The 25,481-nt window shown below is 37.5% G+C and overlaps 1 protein-coding gene across 1 annotated transcript in view; it reads right to left on the reverse strand.

Moving 5' to 3' along the window:
* Positions 1 to 25,481, reverse strand: part of NELL2 (neural EGFL like 2) — a 323,780-nt gene that overhangs the window by 228,303 nt on the left and 69,996 nt on the right. Inside the window, exons 5-10 of the mRNA XM_028123096.2 lie at positions 14,748 to 14,921; positions 14,561 to 14,657; positions 12,169 to 12,241; positions 11,916 to 11,998; positions 10,892 to 11,020; positions 9,329 to 9,431 (exon numbers count right to left, since the gene is read on the reverse strand). Of these exons, the coding sequence (XP_027978897.1) occupies positions 9,329 to 9,431; positions 10,892 to 11,020; positions 11,916 to 11,998; positions 12,169 to 12,241; positions 14,561 to 14,657; positions 14,748 to 14,921 (659 nt within the window). The remainder of the gene's footprint in view (positions 1 to 9,328; positions 9,432 to 10,891; positions 11,021 to 11,915; positions 11,999 to 12,168; positions 12,242 to 14,560; positions 14,658 to 14,747; positions 14,922 to 25,481) is intronic.

Here is a 25,481-nt window from a genome sequence, read left to right on the forward strand (position 1 = left end):
AGGCGCCCGACAAGTGATGTTTTCAGGCTTCCCTCAGCGCTGCCACCCAGTGCTCCTCCTTAAAGGGGAAAAACACCCAAGACCAGCTTCTGGAATGATCTGGCAAGAGCTGGCAATATTTCAAAGTGCCATAAACTTTGACCCAGCAATTCCATCATAAGCAATTTACCCTGGAGACAAGGCCGCATAAAAATGCACCAAGATTACTTATAAAAGACATCCTGCAATATTGTTTTTAAAGAGAAAAACAACAAATTAGAAGCAACCAAAATATTCTTTGATGGAGAAAAAATAAAATTACACTAAACCATACGTTGGAGAGATATGCAGGCACTTAAAAAGTTAGTGGATATGGAAAAACCTCCAAGATAAAGTCCAGGAAAATGTGTGATATCATTTACCATATATGCAAAGCCTACACGTGCATATGTGAGTGGGTGCTCTGAGAATCATCTGGAAGGACAGTTTGGGAGGGGAGGGAGAAAAAGGGAGATTTTTATGTTTTATTTTACATCTTTTCGGATGGATGGACTATTTATTGTATGCATGCATTATTTGTAGTTAAAACATTAAAAATGCTGTACTAAGATTATGAAGAATGAGAGAGTCAGGCAACTTCTACTACTCTGAACTGTGGCATGGAAGACACAGCAACTAAATCATTGTCACACTGTCATCATCCTCTGATTCCGCCCTGCCTTTTCCTGGCATCCCCGCTCTGCTACAAGCTAACTAATCACAGTAAATTTTTTGTTTTTCTAAAAATCACTAAACTGTATCATGCAATGTCTCGTATAGTCATTAATCCAAAGGCTACATTGTTAGTTATTCTTGCTTATTAATAAATTGCCAGTTCAGTATTTTTCCACTGATTTGACATTTATCAGTTTTTATAATGTTTAAAAGATAGCATGACCGATGCCTTTTTGAAGAGTTTATGAAAAAGTATTAGCACAAAATTTATGATACTGTTTAAGAAGCCTATAGGATTATCTTGATGAACTCTCTCTCTTTAATAAAACTTAGCTGATTCATCTTTTGTGAAAATATTCCCTATCATAAGCTTAATTATCTTGAATAAGGCACAAGTGAACTATTTTCTTGCTCTTTTTCCAATATACATATAGAATTAGAAAAGTGTATTCATTCCATGATTTATCCACTATTATTTGAAATACCAAATCAAGTTAATTTGGGGGAGAAAAGACTGAATCCAAACCTAGTGTTGGGGAACTTCATCAAAAAACCATGACCACTGATTGACTCATGAGCTGGACCCAGGCACTCAGAGGCTCCTCACCTCTTCCCCTGTCCTTGGAATGTGGGTTCTGTTTGCCTTTCTCACTCCCAAAGGCTGCTCCAAGGGCTTAGGCTTGAGATAATGATGTGGGTTAAAATTAAAAACAGAGATACCCTATGACCCAGCAATTGCACTCCTGGGTATTTACCCCAAAGACACAGATGTAGTGAAAAGAAGGGCCATATGCACCCCAATGTTCATAGCAGCAATGTCCGCAATAGCCACACTGTGGAAAGAGCCAAGATGCCCTTCAACAGATGAATGGATAAAGATGATGTGGTCCATATATACAATGGAATATTACTCAGCCATCAGAAAGGATGAATACCCAACTTTTACAACAACATGGATGGGACTGGAGGAGATTATGCTAAGTGAAATAAGTCAAGCAGAGAAAGTCAATTATCACATGGTTTCACTTATTTGTGGAACATAAGGAATGGCATGGAGGACATTAGGAGAAGGAAGGGAAAAATGAAGGGGGGGAATCGGAGGGAGAGATGAACCATGAGAGACTATGGACTCTGAGAAACAAACAGGGTTTTAGAGGGGAGGGGGGTGGGGGGATTGGTTAGCCCGGTGATGGGTATTAAGGAGGGCTCGTACTGCATGGAGCACCGGGTGTTATACAAAAACAATGGATCATGGATCACCACATCAAAAACTAATGATGTATTGTATGGTGACTAACATAACATAATTAAAAAAAAAAAAAAACACCTGCATGGTATATGTGACTGAACCCAGTTAGGGCCTCTATAAAGGGGGCAGGTGCGGGAATCGGTTAGTCTTGCCACCCCAGACAAGCCTCATCTGTAAGTTCCCTATTATTAAAATTGCCACCTACCAACCTGGAGTGGCCTGCCTCTTTCTTTTATCTCCCCCTGCCCCCTGCTTATGGGGGCTAGTCTCAGATTACACCTGGGCAGCTCCAGAGAGGGTGGTACACATGATTTACAGCAACACCATTATCTCTCAGCTCATTCAGTTGTTTGCTGTGACATAATATTCCCTAATAACTACAGACTTTCAGGGAGCTTTCTAAAAATACTGCATTCGCAGTATGGAGGTTCCTGAAACAGTTGAAAATAGAGCTACCATACGATCCAGCAATTGCACTACTGGGTATTTACCACAAAGGTACAAATGTAGGGATCCGAAGGGGTACATGCACCCCAATGTTTATAGCAGCAATGTCCACAATAACCAAACTGTGGAAAGAGCCAAGATGTCCATCGACAGATGAACGGATAAAGAAGAGGTGGTATATATATACAATGGAATATTATGCAGCCATCAAAAGGAATGACATCTTACCATTTGCAACGACGTGGATGGAACTGTAGGGTGTTATGCTGAGTGAAATAAGTCAACCAGAGAAAGACATGTATCATATGACCTCACTGATATGAGGAATTCTTAATCTCAGGAAACAAACTGAGGGTTGCTGGAGTGGTGGGGGGTGGGAGGGATGGGGTGACTGGGTGATAGACATTGGGGAGGGTATGTGCTATGGTGAGCGCTGCGAATTGTGCAAGACTTGAATCACAGATCTGTACTTCTGAAACAAATAATGCAATATATGTTAAGAAAAAGAAGAAGAAGAAGATAGCAGGAGGGGAAGAATGAAGGGGAGTAAGTCAGAGGGGGAGACAAACCATGAAGACGATGGACTCTGAGAAACAAACTGAGGGTTCTAGAGGGGAGGGGGGTGGGGGGATAGGTTAGCCTGGTGATGGGTATTAAAGAGGGCACATTCTGCGTAGAGCACTGGGTGTTATGCACAAACAATGAATCATGGAACACTACATCAAAAACTAATGATGTAATGTATGGTAATTAACATAACAATAAAAATTTAAAAAAATAAATAAAAATACTGCATCTGATAGTAAAACTACACATCTTCCTTTTGATTGCTATTTCTATCTTTTTCATTACTGCATAGATCCCCTCGGTCAGCACTGGCACTCTGGTCATGTAGCCCTTTGTGTCTCTATAATGCCAACTAATTTATAATATGTGCTCATGCATGAGAACCTCATACGGCATATTTCCCATGCTTCCAGTATTTACTGTAGAGACAGCTAAGTTTATTTGTTATGTTGCTCCAAAATGATTTTCTTTTATAACGTAACCTATATATGTTATATAAATTGTGTTCTTCATTTTTAAGAACAAAGAAACTCATGGTGAATTATATCCCACTGATTTTTGTTCCTCATCCCTATACTTACATATTCAAAAGTCTCTGAATCAGTTTTATTATACTGTCATTCATCTTTAAAAAAAAATCTCCAGATTACTTAAGTGGCAGTCATTTAATCTCTGTCCCCACTTTGCTATGCATTTTAAGTGACAGGGCTAGAATCATCCATATTTGCACACTAATGTGAACATACAAGAGTTAAACCTCCCAAACTACCACCTCCTGCCAAGAGCAAAAAGAAAAAAAAAAAAAGCTCTTTGGCAAAGTGTACATATAAAATAATCTGCTTTTCTTTTCTATTATTTAAAATTAATGAAAATAGCCCATAAATATATGAAAAGTTGCTCCTCTTCATGAGTCATCAGAGAAATGCAAATTTAAACTGCAATATGATATCATGTGCCAACATCATTTATCATAATGCCTCAAATTAAAAACATCAAAAATGCCAAGTGTGGGTAAGGTGTGGAGCAACTGGTATAACCACTTTAGAAAACAGTTTGGCAAAACAATTTTACAAAAGGTTAAAACAGTTTTGCCATTAAATAAAACAGTTTTAACCCCTGAACAAGCAATTCTACTCAAGCAGGCATAACACCAAAAAGCATGTAAAGAATGTTTTACAGAAGGACTAATTATGTAGGCCAAAACTGGACAGCACCCCACTGTCCTTCAGTAATAGACTAGACTGTGGTACATTAACACACATGGAATATATACAGCAATAAGCATGAATAATTGACATCTACATACAAAAATATGGATGGATCTCACAAACAGGATTTTGAATGAAAGAAGTCAGACATAAAAGAACATATAAAGCATGATAAATTGGTTCTTACTGTCAACCTTGGTCAAGCCTTATCCAAAATACTGAGGAAGAGCGTGCCTTGAAGGGAGTAGTATCATATATCAGAACACAATTTGGAAAAAAAAAATTACCTTGCATTACATACTAACTGTGTGATCGCAGAAAAGTCATTTAACCTCCCTGGCCTCATTATTCCTCTGTAAAACAGAGATAAAGAAGCCTTCCCTCCCCCAAAGCAAATGACTGTTCTGAAGATTTCTAAGGTCCTGTGTAGCTTTACATCTATGACCCAATGAGACAGTCTCACTGCTCTCCACTTTCATGAATAAAAACATAAAGAGTTCTTTTAACAAAAACAATAAGAGCTCACCTTGTTCCAAGCCACCTGACATGTATTACTCATTTAGTCCTCAGCCTAACCCTATAAAAAAATATAACTATTACAGAAAAGGAAACTGAGACTCTGAGAGTTTTTGTAACTTGACCAAAGTTGCACTGCTAATAAGTAGTAAAGCCACAATACAAACCCAGAAAGAAAATCTAGCTCTATTAACCACATACTTAACTACTCAGTATGCAAAGACATTATAATAACTTCATTTTATCTAAGCTGACAGGACTTTTTAAATTAAGTTTAATACAATCTGTTGTCTAATCACCACAGAGCATATTAAAATGTAATCTATATTATATATTGAAACTCTGATCTTGTTCAATCAAAAGAATGATGATTTTAATTTATTCATATAAATCTGGCCTCTTTGAGACAGTACTAATTAAAATAAAGCAGTAGTGTTACTAGACAAGCACCAACCAATTTTGGTGGTCACATTCACATTTCCCATATTTCATGCCTCTCCAAGAAAGGAGCGGAAATCTGCCTTCCTTGTTATTGTTTTAAACAGAGCCTCCTCTGCAAAAGACACTAGAGTATTAGTTCAGATTTGCCTCAGATACCCAATTTTCATGAATCACTTCTTCCGTGAAACAGAGCTCTGTGTTCAAAACTGAATCTTTAATTTTTTTTTATTTCAGTGACTTTCAGTAACTTTCTATTTGCTAGAACTTCAATCAATTATTTTCTGACAATTCTTTTTTTTTTTCTTATCCTGGGCTGAGATTTTACATATTTTAATTGGTTGGACCTCATCCTATTTCAGAGTTAAAGTCACCCAAAGTATTTATACTTTACATTTTGTGGAGTTATCTTGAATTTGTGTCAGTCAATCTCATTGTTGGCTAGTTGAGAGCCTGTAACTAGGATGTGGTGATGGTGGCTGAAAAAGGAGAAGAGAGAGGGATGGAGGCAAAGCCTGCTTACTTTGCACCACAGCCTACACTTAGGCAGGACTCCCAATGGTTTTGCATGGTAAGCTTAGTTATCAGTGGATAAAAGTAAATCTCTTAGATTAACTGTAGCAGATTTTTTTTTCAAATTTTATTTATTTATTTATTTATTTATTTATTTATTTATTTATTTATTTAAGAGAGAAAGAAGCGGGGTGGGGAGCAGAAGGAGAGGAAAAAGCAGACTCTGTGTTGACTGCAGAGGCCCAGGCAGGGCTCAACCTCACAACCCCGAGATCATGACCTGAGCGAAAATCAAAAGTCGGATGCTTAACTGACTAAACCACCCAGGCGCCCCTGTAGCAGATGGTTTTAAAGGAGGTAGGCTCTGGGCGCCTGGGTAGCTCAGTTGTTAAGCGTCTGCCTTCAGCTCAGGTCATGATCCCAGGCTCCTGGGATCGAGTCCCACATCGGGCTCCCTGCTCAGCGGGAAGCCTGCTTCTCCCTCTCCCACTCCCCCTGCTTGTGTTCCCTCTCTTGCTGTGTCTCTCTCTGTCAAATAAATAAATAAAATCTTTAAAAAGAAAGAAGGAAAGAAAGAAGGAGGTAGGCTCAAAAAGCACAGCACTTCCAGTTGGAACTTCTCTGGGACTTCCAACTAATAAATTGTGTGTTCTTGGACAAGTCATGCACTTGCTCTTATTAGGAAGACGGAAGCAATGCCTGCCTTATAGAATTGTTGTAAAGCTCACATTGAAGAGCAGAGTTATGTGCCTTCTACCCAACGGAAGGGATATGACTTCATTATAGTTGTGATTATTATGACCTTAATTATTTGGTGTTGGCACTTCCTGCCTTTGGATCTTCTTTCTCTGTTTAACTCCACCACAGTAGCTCAGGGATAGGAGCAGGAAGACGTTTAGTTCCCTCCTTCCAACACTTTGCTTATGTAGATTCCAATAAAGAAAAGTGGCAGGCTTGGTTCTCTTTGACTTCTTTCCCAGAACAACAACCTTCTTACTATTCACCAGTATTTATATTTGGATAAAGAGCTGGAGCTGGAGTTACAGAGGGAAAATATAAAGCGGACTGCAAAACAGGGTTGCACAAACAATTCTGTTGAAGTGAGCTGGAAAGCATTCAATAAAGAACACCAAAAAACCACTGGCCACTTGCACTTCTTTTGTTCATTTCAATCTTGGCAGAGTCAAATTCAGCAGTTAGGTTATATGTTTTCCTTTCCAAGGACTTTAGAAACAAGTGATGAATCTCTTTAAATGGGTCTCAGTAAAAAATATATTTTGTTAGTTTTATGTCATTAAAAAGGCCTTTGAGCAACAGAGTTGCAAAGACAGGATGAGCTCAGGGTGTAAGAGGAAGGCTTATGGTTCTCTTTTAAAAAGTAAAAAACATACAGCTCAATTCATACTCCACCGAAATTAAGTTCTCATAAAGTATAACAATGGTAATACTGGGAACACTAACATAAGAAAATGAGACTGTCTGCTTCACCTCATATGTAATAGTGACACACACACACACACACTCACTCTTATGTAACTATTTCCTTCTCTCACTCAGCACATATTAAAGTCTGAATAAGCAAGTCAGTTAATGATTATTAAATTTAGTTTAAATGTTACCTTTTCTTTTATAAAATAAGTTTTCACAAACTTTTCAGAAGCACATTTCCTGAAATATTTTTACTGACTGGTTTTTAAATTGCACATGTGAAGACACATTCCCAAATACTCTTTAAAAATATTTACTATAAGACCTAAATGCTTATTTCCCTTAGGGAAAAAAAATTCTGTGGGTGTTTACAGAAAATTTCTTGCTAGTTCTTGTAAAATGCTGAATTCATCAGAATTAGAATGTACTTCGAATACTCAAAATACAAACAAATATAGGCACAAATCCTCTATATTCCATGGCATTCATTCACTAAATAGAACCAGAAAACCAAAGTCACTTCATCCTTACTACTTTTAACCACAGAAAATGAAAGACTCAAATTATTTTGGCATTTCTTCAGTGATGTTGTGGTCCCCCTCACTGATTACTTACTTGCAGCTTTCTCTATGATACATGAGACAAACACAGTTGATTTTCAATCATTAACACCAAAGTCTGCCAGAAGCACTTTGCATTAATAAATCTCAAAATATTTTACCATTTCATTAAGTCTAACTGCCTGTTGTTGGGAAGATTTCAAGCACTGTCTGATTTAGTAAGCAGCTGACTATTGGTAACAGAGACAAATGGTAAAATCAGAATTGAAATTCACTACTTCTGACTAATGCATCTATCATGATGGTCCATTATTTCAATCAGCCTGCCTCTAATAAAACTGACATCACCTAATGAAAATCTGTTATATTCAGGGGTAACTGTGTAGAAGTACATGTGCAAAGAAGGATAAAAGAATTTAAAGCAAAAAGTCTGATTCCTGCTATTGTTGTGTTATGAATATAAAGCCCTAGAAAGGACCTTGCTTCTTCTTATCTCTGTCTATCTACAAAGAAAACTACAGAACATCACCACAAGCTTTCAGATACTAAGACAAGTTCAAGGAACAACTCAGATGACTCCTCACTGAGGAAATTAGCTAGTGACACGTGTAAGAAAAATTGCATTCAGTTCTTCCTGGTTCAGCCAAACCTATCTGACTAGGCTAATATACTTTCGTGAAATGGACTGGCTTCAATGTAAAGTCTAATAAAATTAAATATAAATGAGCTCCGGAGGGAATGAAATCAATGGGCTACAAAGCAACTTCCTGATTTTTCCCTGAGAACTCGTCACTTTGACCAGCAACAGCACACTGCACACCACGTGGGCAAGAGTCAGGCATGGCAGTGGTCAACGGAGCAGGGTGAACAAAAGCCCCAGCACAAGCAACCATTCATTCTCTCCCCCTCTCTTTCCCTCACCCTTGCCCTCCCCTCCCCCACCTCTCCGTTTTTGCTCCTGCATGGATGATGATACTGCACTCACATAGCCCTGTGTATCCTACAAATTATATCACAACTCCATTTACATAGCTTCCTATTCCTTTGGACAAAAATAGCTAAATTTTAAATGCTCCTTTTAACAAGAATTTAAGGACACTCTTTTAAAGTGTAAGTGACATAAATGCAATGATTTGTTATTGAATGAATGATATATAACCCATTTCGGGACAGCTATGAATTCAGAGAGCATTTCCTGACATCAGAAGTGAACCGCACGGCTACTAAGAAGGTCACACAGCTTCCTCACTCAGGAGTGTGAGCCTTTTTTTTTTATTATGAATTGACACCATGGCCCCGTCCACACTGGACAATCCTATGATAACGTGCTATCCAAACTCACTTGTATCATGGATTTCCTTGGTCCCCATGGCTGAGTGTGGACAATTCTTAACCTATTTTGGAGGTATTTGTATCAAGTAGTGGAACGAGAGAAATGCCTACCACTAAGTTTCTTACAGATCTTTCCTACTACTGTCACTATACAGAACGGATTCCTCCAAGAGAAAATTTTCCTGTTAAATACAAGTATAGCATTTTTAAATGGAAAAGAACTGATCAACCAAAGTAAAGAAGGTATTCTTCCTATCTGTACCATTTCTAAAAGCTTTTTAGGGTGCCCAGATCAAACCAATGATGGGTGAATATTTATTAATAACAAAGATTTATTTTTGCCAAAACAAATTATTCATCATAAAAGTTATGCTCACATTTGCATTCCTTACAGCACTTGCCATCCACGTACGCAAGAGCCGACTTAAGGGGGCAGTCAGGAACCGGGCAGATCAGAGTTTCACACTGGATAGTTCCATTCTGAGAAGAAAGCAATATTTAAAGAATTTCCAAGTTGCAGTTTGATAGCCTGAAAATATTTTTTAAATCTTAAGTTTCAAACTCTTCACATACAACGTCATAAATACCACTATTCTCTGTGGTTATTACATGGTAAAACCCATAGTACGGAGACCTGCAGTAAAACGTATTGGGTCCTAACACAGTTGGTGACTGGCTCCCATCTTCTGTCCAGTGATGATGCTACACACCCTAGAGTTCTCCCCCTTCTGGAGGGAGGTGGATGAGAACATGGGTGGAGGGAGGAGCACACACTGACAGCAGGCTAGGGGTAAGCCTCATGTCTGCCCGGATTATGCACAAAATGAGCACCCACAAGCCAGGGGATTTCTGGAATAGCTGCTGCCATCCTGCAGACCCAGTCTTGGGACCCAGAATCTTCCCATGGATATTTAAGCACCACCACGAGAAGCACTCAACCGCAAACAGGATGGCAAGAAATTTATTTCCTGAAGGTCATCCAGAACTCCCAGGCAGCTAGCTGCTTCTCTAGTCACCTTATTGACCTCACTATACACCTCCTGCATTTTACTCAATTCGATTTTTGCCTCCCATTTAATAAGCTGGGCAGGCTTTACTGTATTGGTAAAGTGCTGCAATTTTAGTGGGAACATTATATGTTCCCGAATAGAAATCATATGATGCATGCACATGCATGCACACACATATGACTATTTTGGAGGTAGCTTTAACTTTTTTAATGCATGAAATTCTGTTTTTGAACAAACTCGATGAATTTGGAGAAATTTTTTTTAAAGGCTAATTCACATAGACCTCTGGCTTCTTTCCAACAAAGGACTTTTAACTGATGAATTCACGTGAAATTTAAAATTTAAAAACCAAACGAGTCTTGACCTTTTCTTTGGAAATGAACCTATTTTTGAAATAGTAATGCACTAAATATTTCTACTTTATGAGTGCACAATTAGAGAAATCATATTTATTTAAATTCTCTAATTCTTATTCTACCATATTAGCAAACTTTAAAAGATTGCTAAGTTAAACTCCATTATTTGTTAGTATGGCCCAATCTGGTGACAATATTTCATGCTGCATATAATTTAGTTTTATTAAAATGCATTAATAAACCCATGAGGGGAAAATCTCTTGAAATGTTAAGGATAATGGATAGAATCCTTTGGGAATCACCTTCACTAACCCAATTTAAATTGCTAACTTCATGTGTGCACCAATACTCAAACTTTATAGTATTTCTAAGCCATAATCATCTTTATAGGCTAGAACGTGTCTTTAATAATGCAACACGCAGTTCTTTAAATTTGACCAGGCTGGCCGGCACTTTAGTGCTGTGTCTTGAGGAAATGGGTCTTGAAATTTTCATGATTACATTGTTTTAATAAATTTTTAAAGAGCGGGGGCATCTGCGTTCCCTCCATCTGAACTCTCAGTGGAAGCCATACCAGACACGTGCAGTTCTTACAGCCGTCGGTCCAGGACTCAAATTCTCGGTAGGTGGTTCCCTTCATGGTGCAGGTCCTCTCACAATAGCACTGATCCAATCTATTCATTCGCTGCTCAGCTCGAGACAGCTGTGGCACAAAGGAAGGGGTTCACAGTGTTCACCATTCCAGCAACACAGAAAGGCAAAATACTTCAATAGGCATCAGATGTTTTTCCGTGTATGGTAGTAAAGATGGCTATGCCCATCTATTATTGTCATCGATATATTGAAGCCTATACTTTAAAAGAAAAGTTTTTCCCCCTCTTCTTTTTGAGGTAAATTTGGTTCTTGCCTTTGAAAAAAAAAAAAGCATGATTTATAAGATATAAATGGGGGCTAAGTAAAAATGGCATCATTCACACTGCTGAAAAGCATTTTCCATTTTTAAAAATGTTTAATTTCATGAACATCTGTATTCAAGTGAAGAAAAAATTTCAGAATTTATGTCGTGTCAAAAACAAATCATAGATATACGAGACAACTTGCAGGTTCTCAGTAACTACTATGCAAGCTGACAACAGTCTGGTGAAATTGCAAGGAAACTTGATACATGCTTAGGACAGTGAATAATCCTACAACAGCAACACAGTGGTAGAAAGCATCCGTGGGACCATTCCCTTGACATAATTCCAGTGTCCATATTCTTTACAATGCCCCCTCACCTCCATCCTTATAAAGAAAAGCTAAATAAAAATAAATAATAATAAAAACTAAAATAAACAATAAATCCTACTGTAATAAGCAGTGTGAAAATCAGGTAATCTGCCTCATTTCTGATTTACCGATCATTTGTTACACAGATGGCTAGGGTTTGAAAATTTATAAGCCCTTTCCTTGAGCAGAGATTTAAATTCAATCCCAGCAAACAGTATAGTATAAGAAAAGTCTCAAAGATGAACATTTGTGGTTATAAAAAAAAAACAACTATAAAGAACCTCAAGGATTTCTGAGCTCCCCGCACTCAATTTCTAAGTAGCTTTTACCTTGGCTGATGTTTTGGCCAAAATGTCCTGCAGCTCCATGATTTTCTGCACGAGTCCATGGAAGTCATTGCAAGTTGGACAGGCTGGAATTACAAACACTACATTGGTCAAGTTGTATTTATAAGGAGGTCAATCTAGTTAAATCCATGCTGACAACTAATATATTGGACCTCCGATTTCAAACTGACATTCTGGAGAAAATTAAGCAAGAAGCACACTTTTCATCACACAGTGCAAGAACTAATGGACTTACTGCGATTAAGATCTGGGCACTGAGCAATAAATCCTTGGGGCATGACAAGTAATTGCACATCTTGCATTATACCCTGTGTGCAAAAAATTTTTAAAAAGATGTATTACTTTCATCTACCCAAATTATGTTCAACAGTCAAGTTCATGAAGGAAAACATTACAAGATAGACTCACCAAGATCCCTAAACAACATCTTTTTGAATATATCACTTCTACTTCAGACCAAAGGGAAAGAAATATATCACAAGTAGATGATTACCCATGTAGTTTCCTATTGATAATATTTTTAAAGCCTTAAGATTAAATGTCAAGATATAATTAAGAGGGAATAGTCATGTTGTTTTGAGAAGTTATTTTTACTTAGCCACTGGAGAAAAGCTTGAAAATGACCTTTAAAAATCAACCCGAAAATCACTTCTGGTTTCAGCAACAGTGAAACTGATACCAATTTTAAATTAACTGCAGCCATCAAAAACAAAGAGATAGAAAAACTGAGTCATAAGTGCAATACTCATTTGAGCATTTCTCATTTTTCAGTCGGATCTTTTAGAATTAATTCGTCAATTTATAAAGGACAATAGATTCATTAACCACCTGCCGCAAGACTTAGCGACAAGTCTTTAGGAGTACAGAAAGTTTAGCGTGAAATTTTTAAACATTCCAGCAGCAAATAACCCATTTTACACAGAGGGCCACATCACATGTCTATAGGTAAAATTTACATGTATTCTTACTCACTAAGGCTTAATTAGCTTCCATCTTCCTGGGCTCTTAAACCAAAGGCCAAAGGTAACTCATCAGACACACTCCAGCTGTCCCTTTCATCTACCACCCCTCTCTCTTCCTTCATCAACTTTATATACATTTTTAATTAATATTTCACTTTATTCCTCTGAAAAATGCAAACAGAATGTCTAATGACAGGGTGACGGGACCAGCATATTATCAAGACAATTTTGAATGTACCTACAAAATATACCAGTCAAATATTGACCTATATCTCCTACATGTTTAATCTAATTAATAGCATAGTATAAGAGGAGCGTCAATGTGAATGATAAATATTGTAGTATACTGTGTGGAATTGCTGGATCTGTTGTTTGCTTGGGGTTTGGATTAAAAAGGCAACTTCTATACAAACTCCTATCACTTGGAAGCAGCAACATGAAAACAAGGCTACCATGTACAGTTAAACACTGTACAACTCCACTGGACACCACTCACAGTCTACGGTAAAAATTATGACCCGAGAGTAGTACACATAATTGATGTGTGAGAAGGATTCTAAGGCCACATCCAGGCTCCATGGGAAAGACTGCCATGGTTAAAAAGAGGAGAGACTTGACATCTACAAATCTGCCATCCCTCATGTGGTATAAAAGCACTCATTGTTTAGGATTTGTGAACATGGAATCAATTCCTCATGACTGGCTTTGGGAAAGTCTCTTAATCCCTCAGAGTAGGTTTGCACACAGGTAAAAGAAAAAAAAAGAGCCTGCCTCAAGGCCAGTAAGACTAAGATTCAGGAATAACACATAGAAAGCACCTGGTTTCCAGGTAACAAACAGTTTAAGTAAGTTTAAAAAACACCTTCCCAGGTTACAGAGCTTACTTAGAACATAACTTCAAAATCACTGGTACCTACTCTACCCAGAAATCCATGAGTCAGACTCAGCAACTATTATTCTTCAGTTACCAACCATTTGCTGAACCACTTCTATATTATAGGCACTGTCTTAGTCCCTGGGGGAAAATGATTACACTACGGGCTTGTAGTCAAGCAATTTTCTGGACTTTAGTTCTTCATTCTTGAGATACAGAAATTTAAATGAGATGTCTTTTAGATCATCTACAATGATGAAATTCTATGAAGTGTGTCTCAAAGTAGGCACTAAAAAAAAAAGAGACAAATTATGACTGCTTTCTAGTTTGGACAGATTTGTGCATATATATGCATTCCCCTTTCATAGTCTGTAGTACAAAAAGACCATGAATAGTGAATATTGAAAAGTTTTCAATTCTCTATTATTAACAGCCGTGTAAAAGTATCATCAAAGGTGACATTTCAGTGGTGGATAGTTTATTTGTAAATTAACATCTTAGGTATTTATTACTTTGAATGCCTAATCTCAACAATGATACGTTAGTTTCCCGACTGCTACTTTGTGATTATCTCTGTAATGTCTAAAGATCAAGTTTATTCAGGAAAAAAGAGAAAATACTGTAGGCCAGCTAAATAAAGCACTGTGTAAAAAAAAAAAAAACACGAAATAGAAAAAATATACAAATCAAATTATTTCGTTTCACACCACAAAAAGCAAAACATAATTTTCCAAACTCATTAGAAAGCATTTATATTTCTATGCTATCATCAGCCCTTAGCCAAAAAATACCTTAAAATATCCATGCGCATTATTTCTCTGTCCCAGCCAAAATGTTGTGCCCAGAGGCAAGTCTGTGGAGGGCTTTTCCACCACTCTCTCGTATATTCTGCAAAAAGGAAATATCAGAGTAAGCAGTGTGAGTTAACAGTCATTTCTTAGAATCTTCTACTTTGTAAACTGAGAACATTTCACTTACTTATTGCAGTCAACATGTAAAATCAGATGGGAGGCACTGATGGCTAAGGAGAGTTTGTGCCACTTGTCATCAGCCAAAATGTACGGAAAGACTTCTGTGTGCGGTTGGTGACTGCCTGACCGATAATGCAGTCTGACTTCATTCCGATGGCCACTGCTCTCCAGTTCCAGGTACCTGCGCAGAGAAGAGCCCCATGGGGCCCAGGGAAAATAAAGTTCCAAAATTACTGACATGACCTCCAGCCCCAGAAAGACGGAGTCTAATGTTTTTCCTACTCCTCCCACTGAGTACAACTAAACATTGTATTGTAAACAGACATAGGAAGAGTCTAAAAGATGGAGCAAAGAAAGAAAATCAGACCCAAGGTACTGGTTTCCTAGGTTTTCTTTTGGCCTCATATATCCCAGACTTGGCTGAGGAAGCCAGCAACCTGGAACACTAGTGAGTGTAGACCAAAAAAAAAAAAAAAAAAAAAAAAAAAAAAAAAAAAAAAATATATATATATATATATATATATATATATATATATATATATATGTCTCCCAATGAAAGCTTGCTCTCTTTAGCCAAGGGCCAGGAAAGGGAAAGCCTGATAAAACAAAAACTTTTAGAGAATAACCACTCTATTCCAACCGAACATCACAGAAAAAAAACTGGCCTCATCCCCAAATAGACCAGTAAAGCTCGTGGGGAGCCTAGATTTCTACCTTCTTGAGACACCCAACACCTCCACTAGGGTGGTGACGGAAAAGGCCAAGTAGAGAATGTTCATCTATTTTTTAAAGATTTTATTTATTTATTTGACAGAGAGACACAGTGAGAGAGCAAACACAAGCAGGGGGAGAGGGAGAAGCAGGCCTCCTACTGAGCAGGGAGCCCGATGCGGGGCTCGATCCCAGGACCTTGGGATCATGACCTGAGCTGAAGGCAGACGCTTAATGACTGAGCCACCCAGGGGCCCCACAAGTATTCATTATTTAATTCAACAAGTAAATTCTATAATAATAGAGAGGTGTTTGCATTTAAAAAAAAATAACATCAGCAAACACGCTGTCCTGTTGCTATAAACCTGTCAGTTCTTCACATACTGAGGCAAGAACCCTATTGCTGCTGTCAGGTAGCCTCCCAGATACTAGTAGAAATGTCACCTGCACTGGATTCCTAAACTTGAGGCACTAGAAGTAGCCTGAATAACAATGGGGCTGACACCAGGCCCTACAAACAACTTCAGAAGTTAAACATTTTCCCAAAATCTACATTTTCATTAGCATCATTCACTCAATTTAAAAAAAATGAATTAGATTCACAATACACAAAAAACATGTAGTGAAGAGAAAAATAAATAATGATGTAAAACACTTAGAAGTGTGCCTAGCACATGGATAGGATTCAATAAATATTAGCTCTCATTAAAAGAAAACAGGTTGAAAGAAGTTAACCCAAATCTTCAAAACCAGTAACTATTAAGATATATAAAACCATAGGAAGATGTGAAGTTGCACGAACATATGATTATTGCATAATTATAAGTTACAAAGTATCCTAATGAGCACTGGGTCTATTTTAATGAATCATTTTTCTAATAACAGCCATATTCATTTCCAGAAGCCCACTGTTTCCCACTGGGTGGTGTCTCAGTGGGAGGCAGGACTGGCTCACCCCCTCTCCGGCCGCCCCCCAGGCTCAGCAGAACAGAGCGGTTAAACACCCCAGGCCTAAAACCTGAGGACTCACATCCTAGTACCCCTCCCAAGAGTGCCCGGCTACTTCACCTCTCTGTACCACATCAGGTCACTCAAATATAAAACGGGGATATGAACTGTACTTGCTTCAGTGGACATCTATAAGGATGTGAATGAGTTAATTTAAGAAAGCACTCAGAATATTACTCAGTACACACAAAATACTCAATAAAGATAGTACATGTTAGTTATCTTTTTCAATTCAAAAAGCAAAGTCATCAAATCCTCCCTCTTCTTTCCCATGGTATAGCCAGGAATGGGCTGACAACACACTCCAGCAATCAGATACTCTTCCCTGAAACTCCTTTTTTTTTTTTTAAGATTTTATTTATTTATTCATGAGAGACACAGAGAGAGAAGCAGAGGCAGAGGGAGAAGCAGGCTCCCTACGGAGCAGGGAGCCGATGCAGGGACTCGATACCAGGACTCCAGGATCAAGACCTGAGCCGAAGGCAGACAATTAACCTACTGAGCCACCCAGGTGCTCACTTTCCTGAGATTCTTGATGGAGCACAGCCAAGGAGGGGAGTGCGGAGGCACCCACAATGTGCTAGGGCAGCAGCATCCTGGTCAGCTATGTTCAGGTCACTCTGCATCTTCCTTCCTGTTTGCTGGCCCATCAGGGTGCCTTTGGTTATTACCTGTTCCAAATTCTGATGCTCCAGGCTCCCATCAGTTCTGTAAGCTGCCCTCCCATGCATCGCCTCCAAAGTCACCTTACAGCTAGAACCTTAACTGATATATTACAATTGTGACCATGGAAAAAACATAGAATAAAGCATATCAACATTTTTAAAGCTATTATTGAGTGATAGAACTATGAGTTATTTTTAACTTTCTTTTTATTCTTCTTTATTTTCCCTTTTATGTTCAATAAGCATTTGTTACCTTAAATTAAAAACCACATTTTAAATCCCAAGAAGGTAATTTGTCACACCTGAACATATCATGTCTCCCTGATCTGTTATTCATAATTGTGAGAAGTAACTAAAATCAGAAATAAAGTTCACCCTTTATAATAATTTATGCCCTTGTTATTCAAATATCCTTTGCATTGGCAGAAATATAAACTAATTTAAGATTAGGCTTCAGAGAAATAGGCGACAGTTGCAGGACATCATTCATTTTAACAACCTCCTTCATAACTCAAGATCAAGGGATGAAAATAAGGTCACGTCTCATCTGACAAAAAAGGTTGCACACACACATAAAATGAGACTTTTTCTGCTGCCTTAAATTAAACCTAAGGAGAAGAACGATCAGATCATCTCAGTAGAGTTCTTCCTCAACTTGCAATGGGGCTATGTCCTGATAAAACCATCACAAGTTGAAAATGGCATTTAATACACCTAATCTACCAAGCATCGTAGCTTAGCCTAGCCTCCCTTAAACATGCTCAGAACACTTCTACAGCCTACAGTTGGGCAAAATCATCTAAAGCAAAGCCCATTTTGTAATAAAGTGTTGAATATCTCAGGCAATATATTGAATACTGTACTGAAAGTAAAACAAAACCAGAACAGTTGTATGGGTATACACTAATTATAAGTGTATCGGTTGTTCACCCTCGTGACTGCATGAGGGAGCTGCGGGCTCACTGCTGCTGCCCAGCATCATGAAAGAGCATCATACCACACATGTCACTAGCCTGAAGGAAACCAAAATCAAAAATTCAAAGTACGGTGTCTACTGAATGTACATCACTTTCTCACCACTGTAAAATAAAAAAATGGTAAGGTCAACCATGCTAAGTATAGGGCCATCTGTGTATTAAGCTAGAAGCCAATTGTTAGTCATCTGAAGAAAAGCTACATATATTTCTGGCACCAAATATATTAGAGGAGCTCATGGAAGGCACAACTGCTAAGGAGTTACATGTGCAGGCTCTGGACCTGAAAACCCAGTTCGGCTTCTCACTACCACCACTGCCTCCACTTCCCGCTGCCTCAGTGTCCTCATCTGTAAAATGAGGAGTCACTGTGATAATCCACACAAAGCAGGGCATCTGAAACACAGTAATCACCCAATAAATGGTAACTATTGTATCATTTGTCAATACATAATCCCAATTATAAAGTCCAGCTTCTTAAAAAGCCAATTCTTGAATCACAAGCAATTTTGAACACATTTTGTTTAAATGGAAGAATGCAGAAACAGGAGACCGAAGTTCCAGGCAAAACAGATTAACCAACTCACAGAAACTAGTTGACACCTTACAATTAAGGGCTCTAGCATAACCAACAAAATATGAGAAGCGAAGTCCAGTGGTAGGGCCACAATTATTGTTGAGTTCAGCACTTTGCCCACTTGTTGTACAAAATTGACCCTCTCACCTTGTCACTTCCAGTGATTCCCTCAGATGTTAAGGGAGATGGGAGAATTGGGGAAAAGTGTATTTTTTGGCATCCTTCATTAGAATCGTATTGATTCAGTTGTTAGTTCGCTTGTTTTCAACGGTATTTGGTCATCAAAGCCAGGTGGTATAATGTGGTAATTTAAGAGGCCTCAGAGACTTACTCCTGTCTCCACTCGTTAGTAACTGTGATAATGGGCAAGTGAAAAATCCTCTCTAAGCCTCAGTTTCCTCTCCTATCAAATAGAGTAAGAGTTGTAACCATATATGGTCATTGTCAGAATTTAACAAACTAAGGGATGTAAGTGCTTACTCTACAGTTCTTGACAAAGAGTGAGCCCTCCATACATGTCATGATTATGATTTATATTTCCTATGATACACTATTAAACATCACTAAATTTTCAGGGTGCATTTGAACTTAAACAAGCATTAATCTCAACAGAAAACATTTTAATGAGAATCCATACTTAGAATGTTCATCTGTGATCTCCCATTAAATGGTCATCCAGTCTGTCTGAGTACATCCAATGACGAAGAATTCATGACTTACTGAGGCCCGTCATTTCATTTTTATAAGACAAACACCTTCCTTATAGTAAAGCATAAAGGCAAGAGGTTTTTCTAAACTATAATTTATTAGTGCATTTATTCCAGCAAATATTTACTATGGGCACAGAGACTATGGCAGTGACCAAGGCCAAGTACACTGAAGCTTAGAGATCCTCAATAACAAACACATTATTGAGTGAAAATTATGCTTAGCCATCTCAAAACTAATAACGATATTACTACAGAAGTCTTGCTGTAAGAAGAAAAATGTAGCCATATCAGTGAGGAAAACAAAGCTTCTTCATGAATAATATAGCCATAAGCTAAAATTATATCACCAAGGGGAAAGATCAGTAGAAAATGGAATTAATTCATGACTGAAGCTCTGGCATCCAACATGATGGCTTAAATAAAAACCTCTCCATCTTACTACTCTATATAACAGAGTTTATAATAAAATAAAAGGAAAAAATAGTTATTTAAGAAATTGAGATAATTTATTACTATTGATGATGAGGCCAGTAAGGCACAAAGAAAGGGGTGCCAGGGGGCTCAGTCATTAAGCATCTGCCTTTGGCTCAGGTCATGATCCCAGAGTCCTGGGATCGAGCCCTGCATCGGGCTCCCGCTCAGCGGGAAGTCTGCTTGTCCCTCTCTGACTGCCCCTCTCCCCTTCTCATGCGTGCACTCTCTCTCTCTCTCTCAAATAAATAAACAAAATCTTTAAAAAAAAAGAAACAAAGAAAATCTGAGAAACAACACTGAGCTACGATCCTGGAAGAGAAGATTTAGTGGCATAAGGTGCATTTTTAAAATATCAATTTGAAGAAGGTCTTAAACAAGGATGGAGAAAGAACAGATACAATAAAGCATAAATAAGCGGGTATTCCACAGCACAAGGGTATCCACAAGAGTCACAGAGTTTGAAAGAAGCCATTGGATAAAAGGCAGTACCTACTTAATGCTATGCTCTCGTTACCTCAACTCTCTTAGTTGTGACTGAGGCTGCACAGGTAGAAATTAGACAAAGACTGGAAAAAAAGGATAGAAGGAAAGGAAGTAGAAGACTCACAGGAAGTGAGTCTTCCCTATTTTATCAAGAATGAACCCAAGACTCTGAAAAACAAACTGAGGGTTCTAGAGGGGAGGGGGGTAGGGGGATGGGTTAGCCTGGTGATGGGTATTGAGGAGGGCACGTTCTGCATGGAGCACTGGGTGTTATGAACAAACAATGAATCATGGAACACTGCACCAAAAACTAATGATGTAATATATGGTGATTAACATAACAATAAAAAATTAAAAAAAAAAAAAGAATGAACCCAAGAGCACCCAGTCTTAAGGTTGAGGAAGAACTTTTGGGGAATATGGACTTCTCTGATGATCTGAAAATGCATACATGCAAATGTGTACAAAATTTGGCTTGCAAATTCTGCAAGGGATTCACAGATCCCAAGAAGCCCATTCAGGGACTCTAAGCTAAGTATTCCTCCATTTTAGGAAGACCAAGCAGAATATGGCCACTTGAAAAAGTTTGACGATGTGGTTTTATATATATATAATTTTTCTGATATAAAATAATAGGTTATAATAAGACAAAAATTCAGAAAATACACAAAAGCATGAAGAAGAAAATTATAATCACTAATGGTCCTGGCTGGAAAGAGATGATTAATATTAACAGCTTTGCATATGTCTTTTGCAGTCTTTTTCAATTAACCATACACTCAGAATTTCTTTCCATGTCAATAAAGTAAAGCCACATCCTTTTTATTGGAAGCATGGTATTTCATAGTGTAACCATGCCATAATTTATTTAACATCCAATTTCGTATTACTATTTCCAATTTTTCCTTCTTAATAAAAATGTTTCAATATATGTGAACTATACTTCAAAAAATATTTCAATACATATGTCTTTGTGCACCTAAATAATTAACTCCTTGGAATAAATACTACAAATGAAATTGCTGGTTCAAATGTTATACATATTTCAAAGAGATTTGTTATATTCAAGAATTCACTCATTCATTTATTCATTCAATAAATATTTTTTAAACAGCAAACTAAGCCTAAAGCTAGCAAAAGGAAGGAAATATTAAAGATTAGGCAGAAATAAGTAATATGGAAACTAAAAAAGCAACAGAACCAGTCAATGAAACCAGAAGCTGGTTCTTTGAAAAATTAATAAAATTGATAAACCTCTAGCCAGACTTATCAAAAAGAAAAAAGGATTCAAATAAACAAAATAAAAAATGAGGAAGGAGAAATAACAACCAACACCACAGAAATACAAACAATTATAAGGAAAAACTATGAAAAACTATATGCCAACAACTGGAATTCCTAGAAACATATAAATTACCCTAGGAACATACAAATTACCAAAACTGAACAGGAAGAAATAGAAAACCTGACCAGACTGATAACCAGCAAAGAAATTGAATCAGTAATCAAAAAACTGACAATAAACGAAAGTCCAGGGCCAGATGCCTTCAAAGGTAAATTCTACCAAACATTTAAAGAAGAGTTAATACCTATTCTTCTCAAACTATTTCAAAAAATAGAAAAGAAGGAAAATTTCTAAGTTCATTCAATGAGGCCAGCATTAGCCTGATACCAAAACCAGATAAAGACACCACTAAAAAAAAAAAAAAAAAAAGAACTCCAGACCAATATCCCAGATGAATATAGATGTAAAAATTATCAATAAAATACTAGCAAACTGAATCTAACAATACATTTTTAAAAAGTCATTCACCACGATTAAGTGGGATTTATTCCTAAGATGCAAGGGTAGTTCAATATTTGCAAATCAATCAATGTGATACATCACATTAATAAAAGAAAGGATAAGAACCGTATGATCATTTCAACAGATGCAAAAAAGCATTTGACAAAGTACAACATCCATTCAAGATAAAAACCATCAACAAAATAGGTTTAGAGAAAACACAGCTCAACAAAATAAAGGCCATATCTGAAAAACCCACAGCTAATATCATCCTAAATGGAGAAAAACTGAAAGCTTTTCCTCTAAGGAATGAAACAGAGATGTCCACTCTCACCACTTTTATTCAACATAGCACTGGAAGTCCTAGCCACAGCAATCAGACAACAAAAAGAAATAAAAAGCATCCAAATTGAAAAGAAAGAAGTAAGACTTCTACTATATCCAGATGATATAATACGCTATATAGAAAACTTGAAAGACGCCACCCAAAAAAGCTGCTAGAACTGATAAACAAATTCAGTAAAGTCACACGACACGAAGTCAAGATACAGAAATCTGTTGCATATTTATAGACCAATAATGAAGCAGCAGAAAGAGAAATTAAGGAATCAATCCCATTTACAATTGCACCAAAAACAATAAGATACATAGGAATAAACTTAAGCAAAGAGGTGAAAGAGCTGTACTCCAGAAACTATGAAATACTGATGAAAGAAACTGAAGGGTGCCTGGGTGGCTCAGATAGTTAAACGTCTGCCTTCAGTTCAGGTCATGATCCCAGGGCCCTGGGATCGAGTCCCGCATCAGACTCCCTGCTCCTTGGGAGCCTGCTTCTCCCTCTGCCTCTCTCTCTCTCTCACTCTCTCATGAATAAATAAATAAAATCTTTTTTAAAAAAAAGAAAGAAACTGAAGATGACACAAAGAAATGGAAAGACATTCCATACTCATGGATTGAAGAATAAATACTGTTAAATGTCTATACTACCTAAAACAATCTGCACATTTAATGCAATCCCTTTCAAAATACCAACAGCATTTTTCACGCAGCTAGAACAATCTTAAAATTTGTATCAAACCAGAAAAGACCCTGAATAGCCAGCGCAATGTTAAAAAAGAAAAACAAAGCTGGAGGCATTACAATTCCAGACTTCAAGTTATATTACAAAGCTCTAGTGATCAAAACAGTATGATACTGACACAAAAACAGACACATAGATCAATGGAAAAGAATAGAAAACTCAGTAATGAACCCACAATTATATGGTCAATTAATCTTCGACAAGGCAGGAAAGAATATCCAATGGGAAAATAAATATCTCTTCAACAAATAGTGTTGGGAAAACTGGACAGCAACATGCAAAAGAATGAAACTGGACCACTTACTTACACCATACACAAAAATAAATTCAAAACGGATTAACGACCTAAATGTGATACCTGAAACCATAAAAATCCTAGAAGAGAACACAGGCAGTAACTTCTTTCACATTGACTGTAGCAACTTCTTTCTAGATATGTCTCCCGAGGCAAGGGGAATAAAAGCAAAAATAAACTATCAGACTACATCAAAATAAAAAGCTTCTGCACAGCAAAGGAAACAATCAACAAAACTAAAAGCAGCCTACAGAATGGGAGAAGGTATTTGCAAAGGACATATCTAATAAAGGGTTAGTATCCAAAATATATAGAGAACTTCTAAAACTCAACACCCAAAAACCAAATAATCCAATTAAAAAATGTGCAGAAGATATGAATAGACTTTTTTCCAAAGAAGACATACAAATGGCCAACAGATACATGAAAAGATGCTCACCAACACTTATCACCAGGGAAATGCAAATCAAAACCACAATGAGATACAACCTCAAACCTGTCAGAATGAACACACACAAAACACACAACTAAAATCAACAACACAAAAAACAACAGATATTGGCAAGAATGTGGAGAAAGAGGAACCTCTTGCACTGTTAGTGAGAATGCAAACTGGTGCAACCACTCTGGAAAACAGTATGGAGGGTCCTCAAAAAGTTAAAAATAGAACTACCGTACAATCCAGCAATCATACTACTAGGTATTTACCCCAAGAATATAAAAACACTAATTCAAAGGGATACATGTACCCCTATGTTTCTTGCAGCACTATTTATAATAGCCAAATTGTGGGAGCAGCCCAAGTGTCCACGGATAGATGAATGGATAAAGAAGAGGTGGTATACATACAATGGAATATTACACAGCCATAAAAAAGAATGAGATCTGGCCATTTAAGACAACATGGAGGGTATTTCACTTACATATGGAGTTTAAAAAAAAACAAATGAATAAACAAACAAAAAGCTGAAACAGACCCATAATTACAGAGAACAAGCTGATGGTTGGCGGAGGGAAAGGGTTAGGAGGATGGGCAAAATGGATGAAAGGGAGTGGGAGGTACAGCATTCCAGTTAGAGAATGACTAAGACACAGGAATAAAAGGCACAGCAGAGGGAACATAGTAAGCAGTACTCTAAGAGCATATTGTATGATGCCAGATGGTATCTACACTTGTGGGGTCATAGACCTGGGGAATCACTATGCAGTACACTTCAAACTAATGTAAGCTGTGTGTCAACTACACCTCAGTTTAAAAATAAAAGACATCTAGGAGCGCCTGGGTGGCTCAGTCGGTTAAGTGACTGCCTTCAGCTCAGGTCACGATCCTGGGGTCCTGGGATCAAGCCCCGCATCGGGCCCCGCATAGGGCTCCCGGCTCGGTGGGAAGCCTGCTTCTCCCTCTGACTGCCACTTCCCCTGCTTGTGTTCTCTCTCTTGCCCAATCGTTCTCTCAAATAAATAAATAAAATCTTTTAAAAAATAAAAGTAAAATAAATAAGGGACATATAAAGCATGACTATTATTCCTCACTGAGTTATTCCACTTCTCTACAGAGAGAAAGTGGAATGAATTATCCCAGAATCTGGGAAACCATCTGTGACAGATGTTATTGGTCAAGTAGAGTTCAAAAAATAAAGAAATTATATTTTTTACAGCCAATTCTCATAACACCTTCAATTTGATATCAAAGGATCAAAAAGTAGACATAGGTTGAGCACAGCTCATAAGGGAATAACATGCTCATTATTAAATTAATAAATCATTTAGTACATAAGATACCATGTACTTAATTTTACTTTAAAATATGGTTAATATGTCACTTTTTAATATCTGATTTGATTATTCAAATCAAGCTCTTCTGTGAAAAAATAAAATAAAACTCAACCCTTTCTGGTTATAGTTTCACCTGTTAAAATGGTTTAAATCAGCTCTGCATTGAAGGAAAGAACTTGGTATCTCTAAAAATCCAGTTTC

Source organism: Eumetopias jubatus, unplaced genomic scaffold (assembly GCF_037043125.1).
Source record: "Eumetopias jubatus isolate StellerSeaLion01/CBP00866 unplaced genomic scaffold, mEumJub1_p1.0 scaffold_8, whole genome shotgun sequence".
NCBI classification, from domain to species: domain Eukaryota; kingdom Metazoa; phylum Chordata; class Mammalia; order Carnivora; family Otariidae; genus Eumetopias; species Eumetopias jubatus.